This window comes from Perca flavescens, chromosome 15, assembly GCF_004354835.1.
Source record: "Perca flavescens isolate YP-PL-M2 chromosome 15, PFLA_1.0, whole genome shotgun sequence".
Taxonomy (NCBI): Eukaryota; Metazoa; Chordata; class Actinopteri; order Perciformes; family Percidae; genus Perca; species Perca flavescens.
The window spans coordinates 6222526-6249061 of NC_041345.1; the positions used below are offsets into that span (position 1 = coordinate 6222526).

A 26536-nucleotide genomic window follows, 5' to 3' on the forward strand; every position below is an offset into this window, starting at 1 on the left:
CATGACATAAGTATCGTGATATCGTATGGTGAGGCCTCTGGTGATTCCCACCCCTATAATACATGGCACAGTTGATTTACATAACTCGTAATTGATTATAAAAACACACAATTTATGTTCTGTGGCAAGTATGTCTTATTATGCAGAAATTACAGGACATCTAAAAATGTGTCACTCCATCCCCCCCCCCCCCCCAAACACACACACCCACACCTAACAAAGATACAGAAACTTACAGTGCTGACAGAAACAGCTTTATTGAAGCCAGACAGAAAATAGTTAGCTGCTGTATGATGTTCACAAACTCTATATACACACACACACACTCATTCAGACAAACACACACATACGCACAGAGGACAGACACACACCAGGTGGGCAGCGGAGCAGGCGAAGGGTCCTGAGAGAGAAGATGAACATATTGTGTACTGGATGTAACCAGTCCCCCTCTAAACATGCCCAGTGTGTCACGGCTGGAATTAGACGGAGGCAGAGTGGAGAGCGAGTAGGGGAATGACAATGCTTTTTTTGTGTTGCAAGCATTATGATTACACTAGGAATTTCTTCATTATTATTCATTATAACAAAATGTATACCTTAATAAAACCTTGGAGACAAATAGAAAGAGTTGCTGTCTCATTTTACTACTGATGCTTTAAAACTACATGGATTATTTGAACATGCAACTGCGAAAATACGCAATTCACACTTTCACTGTTTTAGTTTCCATTTCAAACCTTGTGCAACCAAGCCAGTCCATCAATCAGCTGATTAACCACATCTAATGGCGAGTGAGTGATGTGAACAGAATAATGGTAAATGGTATAAATTAAAAAACACTCAAACCGTCAACCTAAATTTGTTCCGATTTATGAAGCAGCTTTTTTTCCTGTCACTTACCCTCCTACACAACGCTAACCATCCATTCACTCAAAACACTCTACAGGCCTTCTTCTGCATGAAGCAACAAACAATTAAAAGCAATTAAACAGCTACACTTAAATAAATATGGTGCTAAATAGTTAAACTGAACATGTGTTTATTTTGTTTTTTAACCAAGCAGTCCCGCTGGCGAAATCATACATACTTTATCAACTTTGAGGTCAACAAAATACATTTTGTCATCTTCGGTCTAAGTGAAAACACAAAGCAAGGTAAAAAATGTAAATCAATACAATTTTTGTATAAGGAAGCAAAGCATTCAAGTAAGGCCTTAGCTTGTCTCTCCTCTTTCATTAAATAAATCAACAGTTGTAGTTAGACGTGGCCGGTGCCAGTGCCAGCTGGAGACGTCCTCGAGGGATGCAAGTGGAAATAAGAGCTGAGATGGGACTGTTTAAACTGTGAAACCATTCACATAAACCTATCAACATGATCCCCTTAGAAAGTAGTAACGCCATAAACCATCTTAAATTCCAATTTCTTATGAGTTATAAGCCCCGAACTCCACTGGGACGTGGTCCCCAACAAACAGGCTGCTGTTTTCCACACTGGCTGCGGCATGGGCAACTGAAAACCTGACCCGCGATGGCAAACGGAAAACGAGGGGCTAGCTGATGATACGGCTAATCGACTGCAAGGAAGGGAACTCCTCATTCTCCCCAGTGTGCAGGGTTCTGTGGGAGTTGAAGTCTTTAGGGGCCAGTACCTGTCTGCAAGTGGGGCACACCTGGCAGTCCAGCTCAGCTGCCGCGTTAGCCATTGCGGTCGGCATCTGCCAGGCGTTCTTCTTGTTCTTGTTCTTCTTTCCTCCTCCGGTGCCTGACTGCTTCTCCAGCGCCTTACAGTCTGCCTGGGCAGTCAGGAGCTCCTGCTGCTTGCCAGTGTCTGGCAAGAGCACCAGCAGCTCGTTGAAGATGCGGTTGAAGTCATCTCCGAGCAGGTCCTTACAGCTGCTGTGGTACTGGACTGCTGATATTACACTCTGGGAACAAAGCGAGCAGGTCAGGAGAAGGTTAAGGAAGCCATCAAGCTATCGACACATAACTATTTACTTGGGGCTTCAAAACTGTAGGATTATATCCGTTCTTGTATCCACATTTACCAACTAATGAGTATGTTTTCTGTATTAAAACATTACTATAATACAAAACTCATCCATTGTTATAATAATTTGTGTACACAATTCCAGGAGTAAAATTTGGGATTAATGATGGGAACATCACAAAATACTTCTCAGGATCATCATTTTGATTATAATGTGGCAAGTACCTGTCTGAACTGTGCAGAGAAGTTTTTGAACTGGTTGAACTTTGACTCATCGTTGTGGAGGTACTTTCTAATAGACTGGATTAGCTCCAGGTTCCTCTGATGGAAGTCCTCTGGCACCAGGTAACCACTGCCTGACACCTTGGGGGGCCTTGGACACAATGCAATTTTTTTTTGGTTTAAATCATGCATTCACCCACTTAGTACCTCACAAGGCCAACATGGAAATCAACAAAATATTAGTCAAAACGCACAAACCAAAAGGAGATCTTGTATAAAAAGGGAGATTATCTTACGGGTTGACTGCAGACGGAGCGGGCTCCACCACATTGCTGTTGAGGGGGATCCCAGTGAATCCCGGGGGAGGTTTAGTGGCTGAGATACCCAGGCCAGGTGGAGGTGGGGGCAAAGCTGGGGATGGGGTAGGAGCTGAGGCCTTCAGCGGGAAGGAGGACTTGAAGCCTGAGAGATTAACACAGTGTGTGAGCTACAACTGTACTACTGCAACAGGATGACCACAACAACTGACCTTAAAGGAGAACTCCAGGCAATTTTTACGGTAATCTTGATAACTATAAATAAAAGAGCCAAATTGGTGCTAGCAATACAGAGCTGCTGCAGCTAATGCCCAGAGCTCAGCTTAGCCAAAACGGCAGTTTTTGGGGTATAAGATAAAGAGTGCCTTTGTGCCTCTTAACAGACACAAAATGCAATGAAAATGTCTGTGCAACATGAACAGGGACCTTACATGACAACAAGATGCGTTTTCAACTCAGACATTGTTTAAATTCACCTACCCCGTTAGCTGCCGTCTGGGATGAGTGAGGGTGTTCAGCCAGGCTCTGTTAAGAGGCACAAAGGCACTCTTCATCTTATGCCCCCAAAACTGCAGTTTTAGCTAAGTGGGAGCTCTGGGCATTAGCTGCAGCAGCTCTGTGTTGCTAGGACCAATTTGGCTTGTTTTTTTGTTTTTTTTCTATTGACAGGTCTCGCATATTTATAGTTATCAAGATTACTGTAAAAATTGACCGGAGTTCTCCTTTAATGTGTAAGGTAAGGCATTATGTAGGATAATAAGTAAAAAAGATAAGGGGAGAAAAGAAATTGTTAAAAGACAATAGATAGAATAGTGTGGATATTATGTAGTGCTGTACCTGGTGGTGGGTTCTTGGTCATGAGAGCAGGGAACTCTTCCTCCTGATCAAGAGGGGGATCTGGCTTGGGATGGAGGGTTATTGCAACTGCCTCCTTACTAATGGGTGGTGATTTCTCAGGGTGGCCATTAGCCAATCCACTCATCAGTGGTGCTGTCGCAGCACTGGAGGGGGGTTTGCTCCAACTTTTCTCAGGGACGTTCTCCTTTTGCGCCGCCGTTTCCACCGAGTTTGCAACTACAGTTTGTGTCGTCCCAGAGATCGAAGACACTGACGTAGAGGGATCAGCCATGTTCTTCTGCGTTTTTTTCTTCTTGCTGGCTTTGGAGGTAGGAGGAGTGTTGGGGGTTGGATTTGGAGGGTTGGTGGTCACAGCGGAGGGTTTGCTCTTGCCTCCTTTAACAGTGAGCAAAGAGGAGATATCCATCATGGTGGGCACTGAGCGGAACTCTTGCTGAGTCACTCCTCCGTTGTTATCATCATCGGATGAAGGAGGAGACCGGGTAGATGCTGGTTTTCCGTTCTCGCCTACCTTCTTTTTCCTCCGTGAAGATGAAGAGTTTGAGGAGAGGAGCTGAGGGCCAGAAGATGCAGTCGAGAGAGGAGGAGGAGGAGGTCTAGAGGACAGTGGGGGTTGAGAGTTGGGTTTAGTTACAGCAGTATGGTTGGACCAAGCAGACTTGGTGCCAGCTGCGTGTTTGAGGGGCCGGATTTTGGACACGAGCGCCGGAAAATCCTCCTCCTGGAAAGAGGAATTCTTCTTAGGCTGGGCAGCGTAAGCTGGGGTCATAGGGGATGCAACAGAGACAGCCGAGAGGCTAGGGAAGTCGTCTTCCTTCAGAGCTGCATGGGCTGCTGTTTGCGTCGCATGACATGGCTTTACGCTGGAAAGAAACAGACAGCAACAACAGAAATTGAACATTTCAGCACACCATGGTGTATGATGAGGATTGCAGTTTGTACTGTGCGTAAAAAGTTACATGGCTGGAGCAGCTCTGCCTCCTAAAGCTGGGAAGTCATCTTCTTCATCGCCGAGATTAGCAGTCTTCATTGTTCTTACTGTTAAAGAGAAAGAAATACGTCAGCACAGTGAGGGTTTGGCTGGTGATGATTTCTCTGCTGCCCTTACAGCTAAATTACTGGCATCCCATGATGCAACAAGACTATTTAGGGGACAGCTGTGCAACTAAACCAAATGGTAAACGCAAAAAACAACACACCCAGAACAACAAGTATACTTTTAATATTTTTGTTTTTCCACCTGGAGGTTTGCTTATTGGTTTGATGTGTCCGGTCCTGTGTCTGGGCTCTTCTGGCTCTGTTCTCTCCGTCCTCTCCTCTCTGCAGTGTTTGGGAGCCATCCTCTCCTGCATGGCTCCTCTCTCCTGCATGGCTCCTCTCTCCTGCATGGCTCCTCTCTCCTGCATGGCTCCTCTCTCCTGCATGGCTCCTCTCTCCTGCATGGCTCCTCTCTCCTGCATGGCTCCTCTCTCCTGCATGGCTCCTCTCTCCTGCATGGCTCCTCTCTCCTGCATGGCTCCTCTCTCCTGCATGGCTCCTCTCTCCTGCATCGCTCCTCTCTCCTGCATGGCTCCTCTCTCCTGCATCGCTCCTCTCTCCTGCATCGCTCCTCTCTCCTCCTGTCTATGCTTTGCCATGGATGCCCTCATAGCCGCTGCCACCTCCCTGTCCTCTTCATCTCTGCACGGACAAACACACATTCAAATTCAAAACTCAAAAGCAAAAGGAAACCAATAGGTGACAAAATGACTAGAACTGATTGGAATTTGGCTGTAACAGCTACTAGGCTTGGGCGATTACTTCTATGTTCATATCGTCCAATCATAGTTACTTGAATTGGCACTTGGCAATGGAAAATACAGTACAAGGTTGTGGCACTCAGTTGTGACAACTGTAATGGGAAAATTACATTTAAGCACAATTCCTTATATTTTTATGTTTAATTCGTACTTTATTCTCTCACAAATGCTGAAAGAGTTTCTCATTTTCCACATGTAGATTTTGATTCTAACTTTGTGAGACATCAAGTCTGGAACATTTTGTGAGCTCTGTTTGCCTGAACCGATAAAGGTACAAGGTCACCCCAAAACTATCTCATGTTTTCCCATGCCAGTTAAGATGTAACTGGGGGGTGAAAGTCATACAGGGAGGAGGAGGTGAGATGACTCCAAGATGTCTCTTGTATTTCTCTGATTGTTTTCATGTGTATCAGATTGCCTGTCAAAATTGTAGCGTCATACTAATCTAAGTGCGTGTGTGTTGTCACTCTGAAGATGCATATAAGCCTAGTGTTCTTGTTCACTCAGTGGAGAAACTGACTCCACACTGGGCTGCGGCCTTTTGTGAAATCATGTTGTTCCTATTTGCAAATATAATATATCTTTCTTAATAAAATACAAAAACCCAACTAGGTTTTAGTCTCAGTCTGTCTTATTTGTTTCAATTTACTAAACTCTGAAATTTCCCCCCTGCTGCAAAGGAAACTTCCATAACACAACGTCATGCAGCCATTCATCAAATATTTTCCATGTTCACTCTTCAACAATGGCACTGGATGCTCGGCAGTCCAGTTGTCAGGCTCATGATAGCATTCACATATTTGTCCATTATGGAAATGTTCTGTTTGCTGTTGGTGCACAGATACAAAGGAGTCTACTCCACACACAATGTGAAGTGGCGGGTCTGATGCTTACTTGCGATACACAGTCATAAATCTCCATCCAATCACACAGCAATGATAATCTAGACTTACCGGGAGTATCTCCAGCTTTTCTGTCCCCCATGAGGCCTTCCTCTTCCTCCTCGAGTCTGACGCATCTCCTCATAGTCCTCACCTGTCACCGTACCTAAGGGGACACACACAAAGTTTATTCACAGTCACTGCCTTCAAACTACAGTTATATCAAGTCTCTCTCACACAGACACAAACACAGAGCAATAACATGCTCACAACCTTCATTTCTCCTCTGTTGTCTCGGGGCGTAGTTAAACTGCAGGTCAATGTGGCGGTTCTGACGAGCCTCTGCTCGGTTCTTGCTGTGTGCTGCAGCCTTGTGGGCCTTGTAGTCAATCTCAGAGCGGAATGCATGGGTGAACTGTTCTGTGGCACAGCGGCCCTCCTCACACAGATAGTGACTCTCTCTGAAGTGCTCGCTCAGGTATGGGTAATCACTGTTGATAGCAGGGTTAAAAAATAAAATTTAAACAACTGCCTTGACCTATAAAGCGACCTCTATAGTGACCAAATGGGGGTTATCTCTGTGTGTGTAAAACTAAGCTATACACACCTGTAGTATTCCTGGGAACCGTCTGCATCACAGAAATGGCAGAAGTAGTGGTCCCTGCGCAAGTGTTTAAGCAGCTCATCATTATCAAGGTAACGGTCATCGCAGAACTTGCAGAGCGGGTGTCCTCTGTGGCTGGTGTCGTCTGGGTCTCCATGTAATCTGTGACGTGCCAGTTCCTTACGGTTGTACCATTTACGCTCATGGGAGAAGATCTGGTGGGAGAGGTAAAGTTTAAAGAACAAATCTAGACATAACATGTCATCAAAATGTTCCAATAGTTTCTACTTTATTTACAAGTCAGAGCACCAGTGCATCAAGGACCTACATACTTTTTCTTTTTTATAAAATGGAACAAAACTATAGCTTTCCATCAATAAATACATAGTGTAGATCACATTGCAAAGAGAATTATAGATAGCTACAAAACAACTGATGCTGGGAACAATTAGATGAATCCGTATTCACTCATAATTCTGAAATATCAATATAAAAAATAACTTTTCCTTTTGTGGTGTTGTTAACCTGATGCCAAACACTTTCAGTTGTACTTAGTGTGCATTTTAAATTTTGGCAGAAATGAATTATATTTGTCATACAAACAATAGGTCAACCCACTTAGTGCACGCATTCTGATCGATATGTTAATACTGTAAGGACTGCTTGAGCTAGGGCAGTATCTCTGTGGTATTATGACTCTGACCAAAGACTGGCAAGCCCCCCTGCATCAGCTGGTTGGAGATGAGTATACCTTGAGATGCTTTGTGCAGAGCTTGCAACAGAAGAGCTCATGCCGCTTCCTCATGTGCTGCTCAAGCTCCTCAAACTTGGAGAAGACCTTCGGCTCTGAACAGCGGAGGCACTCTGGCAACAGCAGATGCCTGATAAAGAATATTCAATCAGTGTCGAGTTAGAGCAACACACACACAATCAGAAACTACAGTCATGATTAAAACCAAACAACTTGAGCTCCTGGTAACAAAGAGAAATTACTTAGGGCAATAAAGTCAATATTCGAAAAAGTTATATTGCCATGGAAACTTTCCACTGAAAAATCAAACAGGCATTAAAGAAATTGAGGCTACCAATACAGAATGAATGTAACACTGTTCATTTTTGACCATACATTTTCAATCTTGCTTTAATTATTTTACACTGACTGAACGTTTCGATTTAGTGACCATGGCTTTCAGTTTCAATTGTGTCACCAAAGACGGAGTACCGCAGACAGGCAAATGTTACCAGCATTTGACTGGTGGTTGAGTCACCACTGATTGTAGTTGCTGGCACCGTCAACTTAAAACTTAAAATGAATAACAGTCTATGGATAAGACAATCATAAATAAGAGAATAGAGCAGAGCAGTACCTATACTGGGCAAATATCTTCTCATCACAGAAATAGATATTGTGCTTCTTCTCACAGGGGAACTGCTGGTAGGGCAGAGACGAGAAGGCCTCCAGTTTTTTGACGAACACCACCTGAGAAAAACAAGACAGTCGGAACATAAAAAACTGCTGGACATCTCATGCCACACACGCACTTTGTGGGAAAGTGGAGGGATAGTAAGGCTTTAGTGCACTGTTGAAAAGAAAAGTGTATTCTGAGGTAGGGCTGGGTATTCCCAATAAATTTCCGATCTGATTCAGTTACAATACAAATTTTGCTTGGTTAAAAAAAAGATTCTCAGATAACTTATGCTGTAAATTTTACAAGCAAGGAGCAACATATTTAAAAGAATTTAATTGGAGAATTGATTATTTAACCCCAGCCCTATTCTGAGGCAGGTTTTACAATATTACTTGTAAGAGTTTGGTAAGATTGAAAATGCTGCTCCTATTATAGAGATCTATAATCTATCCCTCCACTTTCCCCACAAAGTGTGTGTCTATGCCCCAAAGATATGAAACACCCTGCCAGTGGAGCTGAGAGAGGCCTCCACACTGACCACTTAAAAAAAAAAAAAAAAAAAAAGATAAAAACCTCTCTTTTTACAAAAGTTAATAATAACTGAGCTTGTCGCTGTTCAATGTTGATCTTTTTGTGTTTGTGTGTGTGCGTATATATTTTACTCTGTATAAAGGGTTTTATTTATGTTGCTTTTGTACGAAGCACATTGTGCTATATTAACTTATATGAAATGTGCTATAGAAATAAAGTTTGATTTGATCGTATGCAGTGCATCCCAGCCAGTACAGCAGGTTGTGTGTGTGTGTGTGTGTGTGTGTGTGTGTGTGTGTGTGTGTGTATGTGTATGTATGTATGTATGTATGTATGTATGTATGTATATACCCTAGCTCTGCCAAATTAAGCAAAACATTTTGGCAATAACAACAACCAGCTGTAATAGTAGTTGACAATGAACATTTTACAATATCTATATTTGAACGTTGTTGACAGCTAGCGATATTTTGAAGGGAGCGGTAGGTAGCGAGGCCCTTTTGGTTTGACATTATCAGTTGACAGGTTGCCTGACATTTATTTAGCTAGCTACCGGTTTCTGAAAGGAACGATTTCCACAAGGAACGTGTGACCAGCAGACTGACACTAACAAACCAGCAACTAAAGGCACCGCCAGCTAAACTATTTACCGTACACAAGCTGGTTTGTTTGAGAGGTGAACATGTTCTACTAGCTAATTGCATTGACAGATCAGTGAATCACAAATCCATTGTCACATTAAATGGGCTAAACAGGATACGCCCGGGTAGACTAGCACAGTGATTTACCAATCATTTGCACGTCAAGGACACCTAAACTGATAACTCTATTTGATAAGCTGTGCTTTTAGAGGTTTTATTACAGAAAGTGTAAGAAACCCAAGACCAAAAATAGTCGTACATTCTGACACTGTGTTACTTATGGATAGGATTAACGGTATAGTGACAATAAATGATTTCCCTTTTTGCTGGGGACCCCCCGGACCTGACCCTACTTTCAGACCCCCTCTGACTAGCTACTACACTGTCAACGTTTAGCTAACTATAACTAGCTAGCTAACCCTACATTGGTCTTGCTAATGTTAGCTTACCTTAGCTAAGCTAATGACAGCGAGAAAAAAAAAGCACATTAGTCTGAACAGTTGGTAGACACAGCTGGTCGCTATTTATTATTTACCAGCAATGCTTTTGGTTTATTATAAATCCACCGAAGATGTTTTCATACAAATTCTAATTATTGTTGGTACAATAAAACTACCAGAACGATGTGGCCTAGGTAGCACCACCAGGCGCCATCCCCGAGGCACAGTAGAGGAGAAATGCGCACCTTGTCGAGCTCCTCCCGGCAGACGGCGCAGTACTTCTGGTCGCACAGCACCCTCATTTTGGTGGAGCAGCGGTAACAAACTGGGTGGTCGCATTTTCCCAAGGCGAAGATAGTGACTTCTTGGCAGCATAGGACGCAGTGCTTCTCTGTTTCTTTAGTTGTTGTTGAAGCCATGGTGGTGAAAAGGCACAGTTTAACTTTAGTACTATTTGTTATTGGGAGAGCTACAGCCGCTGGAGCGTTTATGTAATTGTGAAAGTCTGAGCTACCGCCGCGTCACGTTAGATGCTGGACCTCCGATCTGTATAGTATGAGGATGGACGATCTACCTTCCGGTACGGTGCTGCTTAGAGCTAGCGCACGTTTGGTCATTTCACAATCACTACTAGTCCACGTGTGTCCCCATATCTATGGTGTGTTCTAGGGCACCAGTCTGACCTGATGCTGTCTGATATGAGGTACTGTATTTTGGGTACTATATGTGCCTTTAGTCCTAGAAAATAAATATACAATGGTACATTTCTGGATTTTTATATTGTGTTTTTCAAATATTTCAAAGTTAGGGGAACATTTAATGCAATATAGTAGGCCTATTTAATTTAACTCGATTAATGAAATAAAAAAAAATATATAAAACGTAATTTATATTTGAAACGTCCATCCATTTAAAATTTGTGTCGCGGTCTTGGACTTTGAAAAGCATAATAGAAATTAAGCCTATGTGTTTTATTCTCGGCTTCTAATGAAATTAATTCCTGTTTGTGCATTTTTGCTTCCACAACGACATAAAGTGAGCACACATGAGAGCAGGACACAGACCCAAGTCAGCTGAACGGCTCACACATTTGCAAAACTGAAAAATAATACATTTTATTTTTGCTTTATTTCATACCTTGTTTTTGTAAACATTTTCTTTACAATGAAGCATCTTGCTTGTTCATGAGTTTAATTTTAAAGTTGCCCATTGTCATTTCAATAAACAGATTAAATCTTTTTTTTGGTCACATAATTTCATATCTTACCAGGTTTTCATGCGTTTCATTCATTTGACTCCTGCATTCAAAACATGGCCTCAGTAACAATAAACAGGTATTATCAATAAAATGTAGTCCAGTATTTTTAAGTTAAAACCGGTTTAATTGGTTTCATAAATGCTGCCACAGGACCTTTTTCTTTTCTTTCTGGCATCTATGCCATTGTAAAGAGATTCAAGATCTTAAATCCCTTAAATAAATTTCCATTGATTTGTAAGTGTTAAGAAAAATGCTGAAGAAACTTTTTTTATTTTTTTTATTGAAGTCGTGCATTCAATTTAAGTTTCCTCCAGGTTCTCTCATTGTTTCTATAACTAAAGCAGCATACTGTAAGAAATCCCTTTGGTCAACTCTATATAAATCTGTCTGTTGACCTTTTGTTCTGCGTATTCATGTTTTCATCTTATCTTCGGTCAAATGATTCTAAACTGAAGCCCCTGAATAATCCGGGTTTGCATGTTTATTTTATAATTCCCTCTCCTGAAGAAAAAGAAAACTCAACAGGTCAACAGAGAACATAAATAAAAATGAAGAATTACAAAATGATCATCAGCTTCGAAAATGCTGGATCCTACAATTCCCGTAATGCAACTCAGTAGCATTTTTCATTAGACCGTCCATGCATAAAAAATTCCCTCATCTTTTCAACTCCCTGCCCCCAGTTTATGTTAATGTTTTCGGCTAGATATTGGAAATCTTAGGACAAGCAGAGGGGCAAATTATTTTGTGTCAATGTACAAATAATAAAGACATAAAAGGAATAAAAATGAAATTTCTACTTTTAAAATCTAAATTCTCTCTGTCACTCCAGACACTGGTGAAAGGCTCTGCAGGAGCTACAGCGTTGATTTGGTTTCATTTCTGGTCTAATGAAACTCACTTTACTCCTTCCAGTAATGACTCTCTTGTTTCTGTTCAGAGCCCGGTGATGTCATGTTGGCGATAGGAGCCGTTCACTGTGCTGGTACATGGAAGATAAAACGTAAGGAAGTGATGCAGTAACTTAGTCCTATCTCTCCAAGCCGTTTTGAGGAAGAACCCAGGCAGACAGGAGAAGATTGTGCTGGTCTGTTCTAACCTGTCCTTGACCAACTGTAGATGAAGGAGCCCAGGCACCAGAGTTGGAGAGTCATCTCACATGCAGATGGACTTCTCAGCTGCAGCTCAAGGTTTTAAAGACAAACAAAGTCAGTAGAATTAGAGGGAGAGGTCTACTTAAAGCGTGTAGTGTTTTATTGGTAGAGTATTTGTAGGATAAGGTCACCATTAAAGATTCACTGTTTTTAAGAAAGCGACATTTCCTGGAAATTTAAGTCCCCATCAGGGGGTCTGTAACAGTGATCACTACAGTCAGTCAGTGCTTTAAATGTGGACAAACATCCATGGTTGTGAAGCTAGCTATCGTTTCTTGTAGTGGTTGCTGCTCAGTCCCATGACTCTGAAGGTGCAGCTGGCAATCTTCTCATAGAGAAGGAACATGAGTGCAGCAGTCAGCACCGTCTGCAGCAGCTTGGCCTCCAGGCCTTTAAAAAGACCCAACATGCCATACTTCCTATAGAAGGAAACCAGGATTAAAACAGAAAGAAACCTTTTAATTATGATCATGTCAAAGAGTAGAAGTCTTATTAACATGCAGAAGGTGTTTTGCATATATCATTCTGCATACAAAAAAAGCCAGAGAAAGAGCTGCATTATTATGGACATAATTATGAATCAAATGGTCAAAAAGACAAATGTTAAAGTGTAACTCCTGTTATTTTTTTTCAACCTGGACCCTATTTTCCTATGTTTTTGTGTCTAAGTGACTGATGGGAACAACAATCTTTGACATTGGTCCCGTATTAAGCAAGATTGCTGCAGTCGCCAGCGGCAAAATGACTTTTTATTTACATGGATTCTGGTGGATTTAGCTAACGCAATTTTGAGGATGCTTTTATGTTTAAAAAAAGGATCTTACTCTTTAACAGAAAGGTCGACCTCCTTAGAAATCCTTTCCATAATGTTGTCAGACACTTATATATAGAATATTAATCTGAGCCGGTCGGTGGCAAAACGAGCACTTTTGTGAAGGTAAATACAAGCGGGATAATTGCCCTATTAAGTTACATTGTAGCTCGTTTCGCCGCTGCCGACTGCAGCGATCTCGCTTAATACTGGACCAATTTCAAAGATTGTTGTTCCCATCAGTCACTTAGACACAAAAACATAGGAAAATAGGGTCCAGACTCCAGGTTAAAAAAAACAGGAGTTACCCTTTAAGAATGCAGCAAACAAATGACTGTCCAGTTATTTGCAAGTGATTAGGAGACCATGTGTTCAGGCATTGTTTACTCATTTGCCATGGTTTGTGGTAAAAACATAGACATACAGTACTTGCATATGATAACATGTGGTGCAGCCTTTCAAATAAAGACCCTTATAGCAAGTTGTAGGCCAGATGAATAAAGGCTGCTCTCTAGGTCTTCATGGCGTCATGGCATATTATTTTCAAGTCATGCTGACAAAACATGTTCTATGTTACGGTGTCATTAGGACTGTTTGAAATCCAGAGCTATACTCAGCTATGAACGGTAGAAAATGAATGGTTTCATTTGTTCGTTGTCATCCGAGAAATGTATTATGAAATGCAATCTATAAGATGCAATCTTATAGATAGCATTTTATAATGAATTCCTGGTAATTCAACTGTCACAAGTGCGCCAAGTCAAATGTATGCTTCATCTTTGCATTACACTGTATCTAAATAAAAGGAACTTAAATTGAGCCATAAGCATGGACAAAATTAAAACTGCAACCTTATGAAAAACTTAACATGTAATTTGCGTGCGTGCGTGCGTGCGTGGTAATGGCGCAGTGGATATGACACATTCCTTAGGTGTGGGGGTTCTGGGTTCGATTCCCACTGCGATACATCAGCCAATGTGTCCCTGAGCAAGACACTTAAAGGACAATTCTGGCACAAAATGAACCTAGGGGTTAATAACATGTGTACCGAGTCGAACACTGTCTGGGATCTGTTTTCATGCTAATCGAATGTGTCTTGGATAACAGTCATGAGCAGTCGAATCACGAACGCTGTGTTTGAGCTATGTTACTGGTTGGACGGCGTTCGTTGTTCGACTGGTCATGACTGTTATCCAAGATGGCGGCCGCATGTAAACATTAAAGCTACTGTCTTTATAATCCATCTTTGTAATAAACTGTCTGTACACTTACAAAGTTCTCAATGCTTCAGTTTGCATGTAGGGACCCTCATTATGCTACAGTTTAAGTGTGGTGCTATTTTGAGCCTTGTTAGTGGTGAAGAAATAGTGATTTACCCTCTGCCCCGAAAGCTAGCGTTAGCAGCTAACCCCCGGTTTGCGGTAGCTAGTTTCAAGCTACGGACACATTTGATTAGCATGAAAACATCCCAGAGAGCATTCGACTCGGTACACGTTATTAACCCCTAGTTTCATTTTGCATTGTCCTTTAACCCCTAGTTGCTCCAGAGGCGTGCAACCTCGGATATAGCTATACATACATACATATATATATATATATATATATATATATATATATATATAGAGCAACTGTAGGTCACTTTGGATAAAAGTGTCATCTAAATGATATGTAATGTAATTTTCGTTGCATGCACTGCATACCCACCTCACTCTGTTGACCAGTAGACACTTGATAGTCCTTAGACTGGACAGTAGTTTTGACTCGTCCGTTGACTCGTTGAACTGACCAAACTGTAGTGATTTAAAAACAAAAGCAAATATATGTGCTCTTAAAGCTCCGATGTGTAGAATGTGTATGTGTGATTATAGCCTTATCAACTATTCTGATGGATTTATATGTAGAAAAATGAGAAAACTCTGAGGAGGGTTTTAATTATACATTTACATCAACCAGGCATCTCATTTTGCATGTGTAAACAAAACCCCCAGGCTTACTTACTGTACACACAAAACCTACCCTGAGAATGGACTGTATAGTCTGCAGTGGGTAGGTAACAGTGGTGGCAACAGCTTTGGCAACAGCGCCGATGATGAAGACCTCAACAGATGACAGCTTGGGGGGAATGAAAAAAACCTGTTACATTTTTGTGCAATTTTTCATAATAGTGGTAGTCAAAAAGGTCTGAGGAGTATGCTTGTCTAGAGGATTTACAGGGTTTAAATGTCCACACTAAGTGGTGAGGTGGGTAAGTGAGTGCAAGTGCTGAAGCCACTAGGCACATAGCACTGGTCACACCTGCAGCCCATCAGTAAATCAGGGAAGGCATTAACTGAGCCAGCTCAAGTCCACGCAGGAAGAACGAGTTGGGAACAAAGGACCAAGCAGGCAACGCCGCTGTGGCTTTTCATCAAGCGCCTGGGAAGGAGACATCGGCCGGGAAAATGGACTGACCTCTCTCTCTGCTCAAAGCCCCCACAGGACAGGCTGTTTTAAGGGAAGACTACGAGAATGCCAACGGACTCCGGAACGGGAAGAATCCTAAGTTAAAGTTTGACCCACTACCCTTCGAATTATTTATTAAAAGACATTTTATGGTTAAAGCTAACTGTCTCTGAGTCTCCTATTTCTATTGTGAATCTGGTCTCCATGTCCCCTCACAGCACACATGTTCAACCTAAGTATCTGATTCGACAGTCTCTCGCCTCTGCTGAAGCCACACAAAAATCATGTGACCAGAATTACTGCATATCGAGTGTCTACTCATCCAGAAGATGGGATAACCTTGCGAAACTTCCCTCCTTCACTTTTCCATGGGTTAATTACAAGTGCATATTTACTTTATTACCATGATATGGCACTTCTGTTTACCTGTAATATTACTGTATTATTATTATTATTATAATAATAACAAATTATATTCAGGATAATCAGCGACAGTGTATTTTTGAATATTCTAATCCTTTTTAAACATTTTGGGCTTTTATAAGTAGTTTATATTTTATGTTTCATTTTCCAGTAATGTTCAAAACATGCTCTCATTCATTCATCAAAAAGAAATGTCACTGCTCTTTCATAACAACATTTGAGGGATCACTGCCAACAATATTTTTGTTATTGTGTTTGTGCAAGAAAATTGTATTGTTATTCTATATAGATTTTCTTTTATTAATTTAAAGCTGTGCTTGATGATGCACTCAAAAGAAAATGAAATGTCAATGCAAATAATTTGTTTTTAAACAACAAAAATGTAAAATCTCTTGTAAAAATGATGCAATGGATAATTAAAAAACATAGTAGTCATTTTCAACTCAAATTATCTAACTTTGTTCCTCATATATCTCTCATCTTTCTAAAGTACAGCTCTGATTTCAGCACTGATCTTTCTCCTAAATCGCTCCTCATCTCTCTCACCTCCCTGGGAACTCCTCTCCTCAGCTGCCTCTTCAGGGCTTCGTAAATCATGAACTGGATGGCGGGGTTCAGCACCAGCAGCAGGGATGTTAAGGTCCCATTCCACAGTGCTCCCACACCCTCGCGACGGATAATCTGTGCAAATGCATCTGCGAAAAACAAGAGCAAATCAACCATTAATAAAAAAAAAAAAAAACAAAAGAGAGGTCTTAACCAAAAAGCATCCAGGTATGGCACTAAATGTTACGTACTGTATGTGGTGATTAATACTGAATATTATAAGAACATATAAGCATTATCAGACGTTAACCATTTACCCAGAATGCCAGAGTAGTTGGTGGGCCGTATGTCTGCATTGCGAAACTTGGAACCCTGAAGCTTCAGCCTGGTGTTGACCACCCACAAAGGAGTGGTCAGCAGTACGTTAACAACGCCTAGAGACAAGAAGGCAGATGAAAATAAAGTCATTAAGAAATGGATGTGGACTCAAATCTGAAATTGGATGGACTTTCTTGTCCTGAGTCACTAAAACAAGGCTTTTATGATTCAATTCAATTTTATTTATAGTATCAAATCATAACAAGAGTTATCTCAAGACACTTTACAGATAGAGTAGGTCTAGACCACACTCTTTACTTTACAAAGACCCAACAGTTCCAGTAAGATCAAGCATTTAGTGCGACAGTGGCGAGGAAAAACTCCCTTTTAGGAAGAAACCTCGGACAGACCCAGGCTCTTGGTAGGCGGTGTCTGACGGTGCCGGTTGGGGGTGTGATGAACAGTGGCAATAATAGTCACAATAAAGATAAAGATAATGATGAACATGACCCTCTTACCTGCAACAATGCCTATGATTAAGTCAGTGCTTGGAGCCGACTGCTTTCCCTTCAGCCAGCTAGCCTTGAGGCCGTGGAAGCAGTAGAAATAGACAAAGTTGGAGCAACACAGGCTGCAAATGACCGGGAACCAGCCTCGGTATGGAGCTAGTCTGCAGAGCAAGCACAGGAACATGTCCTACTATTGCTTTTCTTTGCACCTTTTTCGAGTCAGCTGGAAATGTGAGAGGTGCTTGTGATGTGTGTTTGTGTTCATATATTTTTACATATCTGAACTGAGCTAGAATCAAGAATTTACTGGCGAGCAACTACATCAAATTTATTTAAGAAAAAGGGGACAATACATATTAATGAACGTTTTCACAAATGTAAATATGCCAAATTATAGCCTTTGGCTAATTTCCATCTGCAGACCCCCTGGCAGGTTGATGTTACACACAAATGAATGAATACATACAGAGACACTATATGCAGACTATATACAAAGAGACAAGGACAAGAACAGTGATCACATCATGTTAGAACAAACAATAACAACAAGAGTGGACAACAAAGGACATATAGAAATCAGGTCTAATAACATTTTTACTCACAGTCCTTCCTCTTTGACAATTTCTGCCAGAATGGCTGGAGTTGATTGGGCCTTCCTATTTTCATCCACTGAACACAAACAAAAGACAACTAGTTTTGAGTAACTACATTACATTAACAACTATATTAACTGCAAATGTCTTACCCTGTAGCCTCAGTCTGGCAGTATCAAGAGGGAAGAACACTGTCATGGCAGTCACACTTCCCTGAAACAACAACTACAATCAGTTTTCAGGGAAGAGACAAACAGTGTGCATTGCATTTTTGTTCAATATGGAAGAAATCTTACATCAAACTCCATTGAGAAATCTAATAATTTAAACTATATGTATAGCACAAAACACGCACCAACATCGAATATACTGTATTTTCTGAATTATCATAAACACAATACAATTCGTTAAATGTATTGCCATATATTGCCGAATGTCTAAACATTTCAAGATTTAAAAATCTTGTTTATTTATAGTGGTATGTCGCGCGCTATCAGGTCTAAAACATGAGAACAGGTTATACTTTCAATGGAGTTTTGTGTGGAAGATTTAAAGCGTACGAGCACTAACTATATAGCTATAGCCATTGCCTTTACACAATCACTTACATTAATAGTGAAAGTAACGTACGTTAAAGCTAACTTACCACTGCTCCTGATACAGCATGAACCAAACTCTCATACGAGAAAACCGAGAAGCTCATTTTGAACGAGGTTATTTTATGCTTCCAACCTTTCGCACGCCTAAAATAAAACCCAAAGAGCACTTTTTTAAACTCCGGTTTGTAAAATAAAACAGCTGTTCTGCCCTCACTCTGCTGCTAACTGTCTTTAACGCTACGCTTCCTTGTGGCTGACCTGCAGACGGTTTTCTACAGCGCACCGGGCATTTTGGGTATTGTAGTTCTCGCTACTCCATGGGTTTAGTTCAAATATCTTTCAGTCATTGTTATTTTAACTTTTGCAGGATCAACCCAAGCAGAAATTCAGTAACAATGTCCTAACAGAAGTTGGGTGACATAAAGCATTAACAAGTATATGTATTATTAACCCCCTGAAGCCAACAATCTCAACTGCAAACTACACATTTTATGTCATATTCCATATTTCCAGATCAATGCAGTGTAGAGACTTTACTTATTTTAATAGCAGAGAGATGCGCTGTTCAGTCTTGTTCATTATTGTATTCTGTGTGATGTCAACACATGTCTGTCAGATTCAATTACCACAATAGTTGTTTCATGGTGCTGCAACAGGACAAGGCGACATCAACTTGTAATGCAGGATTGAAGAGGCACATGTGTGCCACTGGAATAATTATGAGCTATGTGCAGCAACAGGTAGCAGGGGCTGTGTGCCTCAGGGCTTAACAACCATATTTAGGCAGTATAATTTGTACTCCAAAGGATATTCTGTCCAATTGGATGAAATAGTAATATTTAAGAGAGGGGGTTAATTATTATTCAACCATTTATTTAGCTTTTATATTAGTACTGAACAAAGTAATAGTACATTGTAGACATTTGTTGTTACATTGACATTTTTAAGGTAAACAGTTTGATTTAAAGCTGTAAAGCAATCAACAAACAACAAAAGGAACAGTAACATCCAGGATAGATTCCATATATGTTACAGGTTGCAGCCTATGTATGTAACGCACATGAACTTAGAGCATTTGGACATGGACAAAAAACATTTGCTGCTGCAGAGGGTCCGCAATCAGAGTTAAAAATATAATAACTACAATGACCTCATTAAAATGACTAAAAACGACTAGCCCTATGTTGTATATTTGTCAAGTTACTTACATTACCCAAAATGTTTCCAACAATATTCAAACCCAGAGATCTGTAATTTTAATCAAGTACACGTGCGTGTCATTTGGTCGCAGTTGCCTGTCAATAGCGTCTTATCCCCTTTGGGCATATGCATCAGCATTGTGGTTGTCTGCCAGAAGCTGTCATAAATTTACTTTTTATCCAGTTTTAAGCCACTAGGTCCGTTTTTAACCATATATTTTAACTGGATGAAGAATTTTAGTCATCGGACTATACATATATGTCAACCCTGGATCTTAAGTTATCACAGAAACAAACTGTGGCAGTTCTCCGCTGATGAGCCAAACTGCATCGGAGAAACACAGATTTTTAATTTGAAACTGCTTTATGCAGTGTTTTACCGGTTTAAATCACCGGGTCCATTTGTTTTAAAAAGAAGAATTCCTAACCGGGAGAAACTGACTGCAATGACAGTGTTGCTCCATCTTTTGTTATTTTTTGATTGATATCCCCTAGTGGCAGAAAATTACATATTCTATGTTCATCTGACCATATACAGCCCAGATGTGTGACACAGTCACCAATTTAAATTCTTAAGTGGGCAGGGGGCGATGTGTATTTACAATAAATTGAAGGCATCAACCCAACCCCTCACATGTCGACATAAACTTGAGCAAAGCACTTATTTCTCAGCTACTGCGGTGGAACTGCTCAGTGGCTCTGGTTATAGTGGGCAACTCCCAGTCGTTTGAATTGTTTGAGAAAGCAGCAGCATAATGTTTGTTACTGTGATGGAATTAAGGTACTGGCTCACTTCCATGCATGCTATTTTAAAGCATTCGCGAGTGGTCAGTGAGATGGAGCATGCATGCTCAACGTGGCCTTGCTTAGTAAACAACTTAAATAAATTAAAATAATACATCAGTCTCCAGCCCATTCACTCAGCCACTGCTGACACTGCATCCTCTGCTCCTCACTCTCCTCCTCAATCCTCTGTTCCCTGCGTCGTTTCCTCTTCTCCTCCTCCCTTCTCGCCCTCTCTCTCTTCTCCTCTTTGATCTTCCTGTCTTCCTCCACCCTGTGCTCCAGCAGCGCCTCCACAGTGGCCGTCAGTGTCCGTAATGAGCGCTGTGGGAGCCACTTGGGATCCACCGCGGGGAGAAAGGGGTCTCCAGCAGAGACGAGCAGGGGCTCAGGTTCCAGGGGAATGTGGAGGAGGTGGGCGTGCAGCATCATGCGGTAGGTTGAGTCGTCCACTCCCAAGCTGTAGGTAAAGTCCCCAACGATAGGGTGGCCTATTGCGCTGCAGTGCACCCTTAACTGGTGGGTTCGGCCTGGGGGAAAAGGGGGGTGGGGAGGGAAGCTTATCAATTTCTTTTATCAATGTCGGCAAACAATGACGTCAAAGTCATGCATCTACGCTGCTGGAAACTTGCAAGAAGGAGTCATGGCGGGGAGGAAGAAACAGTCAAAAGTGTGGCTTTATTTCATAAAGAAAGAGGACAACAGTATTGATGAATGTCTGTAAAATGATCATTTCAATTAAGGGTAGAAACACCAGCAATATGCTGAATGTCTTTCTACGCAACATGAGCTTAAATGCCAGAAATGCTATATGTTTGACACTCTAGGCACAAGTGCCACGGCTTCCCAATCGAGCAGCACTTCCATTATATATTCCAGTGTTTGACTATTCACTGGTCTTCATTTGCGATCTTTCAACTTAAAAACTTGATGAATGTTTTCCGGAAATACAAACTTTTAAGATTTTTTTCTAAATAAGGTGAAAAAAAGACGTGCAATTTCACTTATAGGAAAAGAAGTAAATGAGTTTTGTTACCAGTGAGTGGTTGCAGTAGCACCTTGGTGACAGGGTCTCCATCATACAACCCATACTCCAAAACCATCAGCTCAGTTTGGCAAGGCTTGGGGTTCTCACAACCTGATGGGACAAGCATGGGGGGGATCAGCAAGTAAAGAACTGCTAAATCATCATTTAGTTTTTAACTCTATTTATGTTGTTACTTTATATGTATGGGCAAAGTTCCAGTCCAAATTTTAAAATGAAAAACATTCACTCACACACACACACACACACACACACACACACACACACACACACACACACACACACACACACACACACACACACACACACACACACACACACACACACACACACACACACACACCTTCTGTTCCCTCAATACACATCATGTGTGTTTTTCCCTCTGAGGAGTTCTTGCCAATGGAGAAGTCCAAAGTTTGTGTCTCTTTTTCTACCAAGCCACGTACCTAAGAAGCAAAACAATTCACATACACATTATTTCCTTTTTAATTCTCAAACAAAAGAGAAAAAGACAGACCCACAGATACTGTATATGTTAATAACTCTGTCGTGTGCATGTGTGTCAACTGTGTTTGAGTTCCATACCATGGCGAGGTAGGCTTTGGTGACGGTGCGGTCCTTGAAGCAGCGGTAAGCCCGGCCGGCAGCAGCCTTATTGAGGGCGACACAAAGAGCCCCACTTGTGGAGAAATCCAACTGATGACAGAACCTGTTGAGGGGAGAGAAACGAAAATGATGAGACAATCACTCTTTATGAGCGTGATGTATGTGATGTAGTTAGGATAATAGTGCGATTCCGACCTGAATCCATAGTAGGTGCTAGGGTCTGCCAGCTGTGGGAAGCGGTGCCGAAGTTGCGCCTGCACGGTGTGCTTCTCGTACCACATCTTGCTGTCGATGCGGATGTCCCAGTGCTTGTCCACCACGATGTAGTCATCGCTCTGAAACAGCACGCGCAGACTCTCCAGGCTGGCAGACTCTGAGGTCATCATGTGCAGCGTTTAACTGACACAACTCACTCAGCCCTGCAGAGAGAAGGTGATTGTCTTGATATTTCACTGTGTAACTTGCATTAGAACTGAATCAGACAGTGGTGCAATTAGTATTAAAAAAACTCTGCTCGGAGTATACATACTACAATGTAAAAACACTATTAAAAGTAAAAAAAATATTATCAGCAAAATGCACTTGGGGGGGGGGAAACCTTAGGTTACCTCCCCTTTCTCTGCTTTGCCCGCCCAGAGAATTTGGCCCACCCATGAGAGAGAGAGAGAGAGAGAGAGATCATGGCTTTCAAATGAGCAAAGTGGCAGTTGGTCAAGGCCACACCCCCACCCTCCACCTTGCCCCTCTGTCTCCTCCTCAATAGCAACAGACACAGAAATGGCACATCCTAAGGAAAGCTCATTGTGGGACTGGCTGTAGTGGCTGTAATTCTGCACCAAGGCTGAATTTTGGGAAAGAGACTTCAGATACAGTATTAGGGGACCACTAAGGTCTATATAAAAGAGACTTCAGATACAGTATTAGGGGACCACTAAGGCCTATATAAAAGAGACTTCAGATACAGTATTAGGGGACCACTAAGGCCTATATAAAAGAGACTTCAGATACAGTATTAGGGGACCACTAAGGCTTATATAAAAGAGACTTCAGATACAGTATTAGGGGACCACTAAGGTCTATATAAAAGAGACTTCAGATACAGTATTAGGGGACCACTAAGGCCTATATAAAAGAGACTTCAGATACAGTATTAGGGGACCACTAAGGCCTATATAAAAGTATCCAAAGAGCACCATGTCATGCAGGGCTTGACATTAACTTTTTGAGGCACTTGTCCTTCGGACAAGTACATTTATGTTTCACTTGTCCATGAACAAAAGTCACTTGTCCGGGTAAAGATTCATCATTTTATAAATTCTTTTGTGTTTTGCTAATGCCAAATTTGAAGAAACCGTTGAAAGCATCCAAACACTATCAACATTAATACAATTCAGTTTAAACAGTAGAAACAAATGTGTCCCAAGAATAGATTTCCCCTTCAACAAGAAAAAAGCATCTCCAGACTCATAATACAAAATTATACTTTGCACGCCTGTGCGCAGAAGTTAATATATTGAGATTCTAAGTGAATATTTTAAAGTTTCTCATTACTTTCAGATTCCTATTCAATATTCTAAGTTACTATGTCAATATATTGAGATATTCTGAGTTACTAAGTCAATATATTGAGATACTGAACCAATATGTTGAGTTACTAAGTCAATATATTACGATACTAAGCCAATATATTGAGATTAAGTCAATATTTTATAGTTTCTCATTACTTTGATATTCTTTGTTTATATTCTGAGATACTGAGTCAATATATTGAGATACTAATTCAATATTTTGACCAGAGGTTAGTGGTGACTTGAACTTATACTATATCTAAAATAATTTTGTAGACATAACAATGGATTTTGCCACTAAATGTTGGTATCAGCGTGTTTTTTTTTCTTTCTACAATTTTTACCAAGGGATCCTTTAAAAAGGTGTAGCTACTTTACAGTTGATTATTACCTGATATTTAATCCGCTTCAAACGAGTAGCGGAGCAGCTAGTAACGTTACGAGGCAGAGAGCCAGCCGTCAAGAGTCAAATTAACTTCATGCTTCATCCGCACAAAGCACACTTCTATCGCCACGAGTGACCGCTTTATTCGGCTCGTTTTCTGTGAACGATGTGGGGACGGGGTAACGTTAAAGCGGAGTTAGCATGCTAACGTTAGCTAACTAACACCGGCTGCCTGGCTTGCTGGTTCCGCGGTGCTTTCATGCTGTATCGCTTACAGAGAAGGAGCTGAACAGTGGGCTGGGTCTAACGTCAGCGGTCCGCTCACCCGCTGCTGCTGGGTCTAACGTTAGTTAATGTATTTGTTTCAAATCGGTAAAGTAAAATCTGTAACATAAACGGAATGAGTGGCACATAATAAAGTATATAATGCTTCATCCACACAAAGCACATTGCTATCGCCACGAGTGACTTCTGTTTTCAGCTTGTTTTCTGTGAACGATGTGGCGAGGAGGTAACGTTAAGGTGGAGTTAGCAAGCTAACACCGGCTAGCTCGCCGTGCTTTCATGCTGCTTCGCTTTTGGAAAATGCGCTGAACAGCGGGCTGGGTCTAACGTTAGCGGCCCGCCGACCCGCTGCCCGGGATTGTGGGGTAAAATATATATTTGTTTCAATTCTGTAACATTGACAAAATGAGTGGCATTTTGATTTGTTTGAGTTTTAACTTGTCCAGTGGGGCAAGTAAATTTCTCTTCCACTTGTCCTACAAAAAATCCACTTGTCCCGGACAAGCGGACAAGCCTTAATGTCGAGCCCTGTCATGGGACTTTTAATGTGTAGGCAGCATTTCATGTTAGTATGTAGACATAAAGCTAAGTTGAATTACTTCATATCCTGCTGGATATGTTACTCTGTCACAATGTGTCATATTTTTTAAACTAATAATGTAAAATTTTGATATGCAGAATAAGGAGGTTTAAACAAATGTAGCTGTTAGAAGAGTAAAACCTACAATACTCCCCTCTGACATGTAGAATAGAAGTATAAAGAAACATAAAATGTAAAACACTCTAATAATGTGCAAGTCTTTAAATTGATAACGTTAGTATAGTACTTGTGTAAATGAACTTAGTTTCCACTAGTGGAATCAGGCAGTGGCTGGGATGAAGTTAAAAAAAATCAAAAGACTGGCAACAGTTTGGATAACGGACAACAAAACACTGGCAAACAAAGTTTGTGAGTTTGTAAGTGTCTTAACCACAGTGCTGCAAACCATTAACAAGGTAAAGACTGGGAGAGGAACAGGCAACGTTAGCTGGTAGTAGCCTGTCTTGTGCCTGAGGTTAGTCTAATCTAGTCTAATATAGGTGTGATTGGCATAGGACAAAAAAGCAGGAAAATATACCGTGCACCCAGTAATAGTACCGTTTTGATGGGTGATTTAGCAAATACAATTACATTTTATGTTGTTTATGTTGCAACAACTAATAAAGGCCTAACTAAAGACCAGGGGTAAAATTGCGATTTGTTCTGTGGGGGAGCTCACCTTAGGGGGGTCTGGGGGTATGCCCCCCCGGGATAACATTTTGAAAAATAAACCATCAAATGGAACTTTCTGGAGAGTTTTGTGCAAAGAAATGGAGAATGATGTGCAAAACTGCAAGGTTAAGAGCCTATACTTTCCATTGTTGTAGTATCAACTGGTATTAGGGCATTTAGCATTTACATTACTGTTAATCAGTCATCACTTGATTACACACTGTATTACCTTGTTATGATCTAAGAAGTGACCCATACAATGTGCCAAACACAATGTGCCAGATGAAGAGACAGCAGCATATGACAGTAGCAACAGCGGAGAAGATTTGGGTCTGTGGTGACCAGGTCCACCTCACACAAACTTCCTTCTCCCAATCTTTCTCTTTACTACAAGACACACAGATTTATGGCTTGTTTGTCACTTTTTGCTATGCTTTTGGCAAGTTTTTGTCAAAAAAGCTTTGAAAGCCCAAAACTTTTTCAAAATGGTCAAATTTGACCCAAGGACAACACAAGGATTAAAAGTCCATACTTGAGGATACTCAGAAACATGTAGCTATTTACTTCAAAAAAAATTATGAGCGTCTCATTTTCAGGTCGGAAAAGCCGGAATTCCGGATTTATCCGAAATAATCACACCCCTGTAATATGTCTAATAATAAGTGACTTTTTGCCATAAAGCGCAAATACCATTGACTGTTAATATTAACTAATACCCTGTAGCAACCACCACCCCAGCTACCAGTTCTTCAATTAGTCGGGAAAACAACTTTTTGGTTAGGTAGCTGCAACTTATGCACTGGCTGCAAGCACTGTTGGTTTGCTAGTAGCCACATATGTCAATGGTAGCCCATAAGATAACTAGCTATAGCATTACATGTTAGCGTCATAGTAGTGCGACTGTCTCAAAAACTTACCTCGAACACCAGCCAAGACTAATATGTGGTATTATTTTTTTTTTTTAACATACCGAATATAAGCGTACATAAATGTAAACAAAACCACTGATTGGGCAGAGGGCTGCGGAGCCGCTTCGTCTTCTTCCTCCTCCGCCTCCTCTTCTTCTTCTGCT

General features: G+C 41.1%; 3 protein-coding genes across 6 annotated transcripts; all 3 read right to left on the reverse strand.

Moving 5' to 3' along the window:
* Nucleotides 1-241: 241 nt before the first annotated feature.
* znf598 (zinc finger protein 598) lies at nt 242-10384 on the reverse strand. The gene is made up of 12 exons (XM_028599126.1): nt 9934-10384; nt 8035-8147; nt 7419-7548; nt 6671-6882; nt 6337-6554; nt 6136-6229; nt 4624-5063; nt 4343-4421; nt 3363-4246; nt 2505-2670; nt 2212-2359; nt 242-1924 (listed from the first exon to the last, which is right to left on the reverse strand). The coding sequence occupies exons 1-12, from the start codon at nt 10105-10107 to the stop codon at nt 1550-1552; spliced, it is 3033 nt and encodes a 1010-aa protein (XP_028454927.1). The 5' UTR covers nt 10108-10384; the 3' UTR covers nt 242-1549.
* Nucleotides 10385-12177: 1793 nt separating this feature from the next.
* slc25a17 (solute carrier family 25 member 17) lies at nt 12178-18660 on the reverse strand. Its single transcript, XM_028599112.1, has 9 exons — nt 18389-18660; nt 17895-17955; nt 17752-17818; nt 17159-17310; nt 16640-16756; nt 16323-16471; nt 14928-15023; nt 14616-14701; nt 12178-12519 (listed from the first exon to the last, which is right to left on the reverse strand). The coding sequence occupies exons 1-9, from the start codon at nt 18443-18445 to the stop codon at nt 12366-12368; spliced, it is 939 nt and encodes a 312-aa protein (XP_028454913.1). The 5' UTR covers nt 18446-18660; the 3' UTR covers nt 12178-12365.
* Nucleotides 18661-19197: 537 nt separating this feature from the next.
* rpusd1 (RNA pseudouridine synthase domain containing 1) lies at nt 19198-26536 on the reverse strand. 4 transcript variants are annotated; one of them, XM_028599516.1, is made up of 6 exons: nt 26382-26536; nt 22170-22393; nt 21954-22077; nt 21712-21814; nt 21360-21461; nt 19198-20853 (listed from the first exon to the last, which is right to left on the reverse strand). In XM_028599516.1, the coding sequence occupies exons 2-6, from the start codon at nt 22358-22360 to the stop codon at nt 20441-20443; spliced, it is 933 nt and encodes a 310-aa protein (XP_028455317.1). In that variant the 5' UTR covers nt 22361-22393; nt 26382-26536; the 3' UTR covers nt 19198-20440. The 4 variants fall into 4 exon arrangements, with proteins under 4 accessions (XP_028455317.1, XP_028455320.1, XP_028455319.1 ...); XM_028599519.1 differs by having other exon boundaries at nt 22170-22367; nt 26381-26536; XM_028599518.1 differs by lacking the exon at nt 26382-26536 and adding an exon at nt 25694-26026.

Coding starts and splice junctions, on each gene's coding strand:
- znf598 (XM_028599126.1), bottom strand. CDS start 10,107: ATGGCTTCAACAACAACTAAAGAAACAGAGAAGCACTGCGTCCTATGC. Junction 7,549..8,034: donor AAGATATTTGCCCAGTATAG/GTACTGCTCTGC, acceptor ATTCTTTATCAG/GCATCTGCTGTTGCCAGAGT. Junction 2,360..2,504: donor GCTCCGTCTGCAGTCAACCC/GTAAGATAATCT, acceptor ATTGTGTCCAAG/GCCCCCCAAGGTGTCAGGCA.
- slc25a17 (XM_028599112.1), bottom strand. CDS start 18,445: ATGAGCTTCTCGGTTTTCTCGTATGAGAGTTTGGTTCATGCTGTATCA. Junction 17,956..18,388: donor ATGCTGTATCAGGAGCAGTG/GTAAGTTAGCTT, acceptor TTGTTGTTTCAG/GGAAGTGTGACTGCCATGAC. Junction 15,024..16,322: donor GGAGAGGAGTTCCCAGGGAG/GTGAGAGAGATG, acceptor ATTCCCCCCAAG/CTGTCATCTGTTGAGGTCTT.
- rpusd1 (XM_028599516.1), bottom strand. CDS start 22,360: ATGATGACCTCAGAGTCTGCCAGCCTGGAGAGTCTGCGCGTGCTGTTT. Junction 21,815..21,953: donor CCAAAGCCTACCTCGCCATG/GTATGGAACTCA, acceptor TTTGCTTCTTAG/GTACGTGGCTTGGTAGAAAA. Junction 20,854..21,359: donor GCTACTGCAACCACTCACTG/GTAACAAAACTC, acceptor CTTTTCCCCCAG/GCCGAACCCACCAGTTAAGG.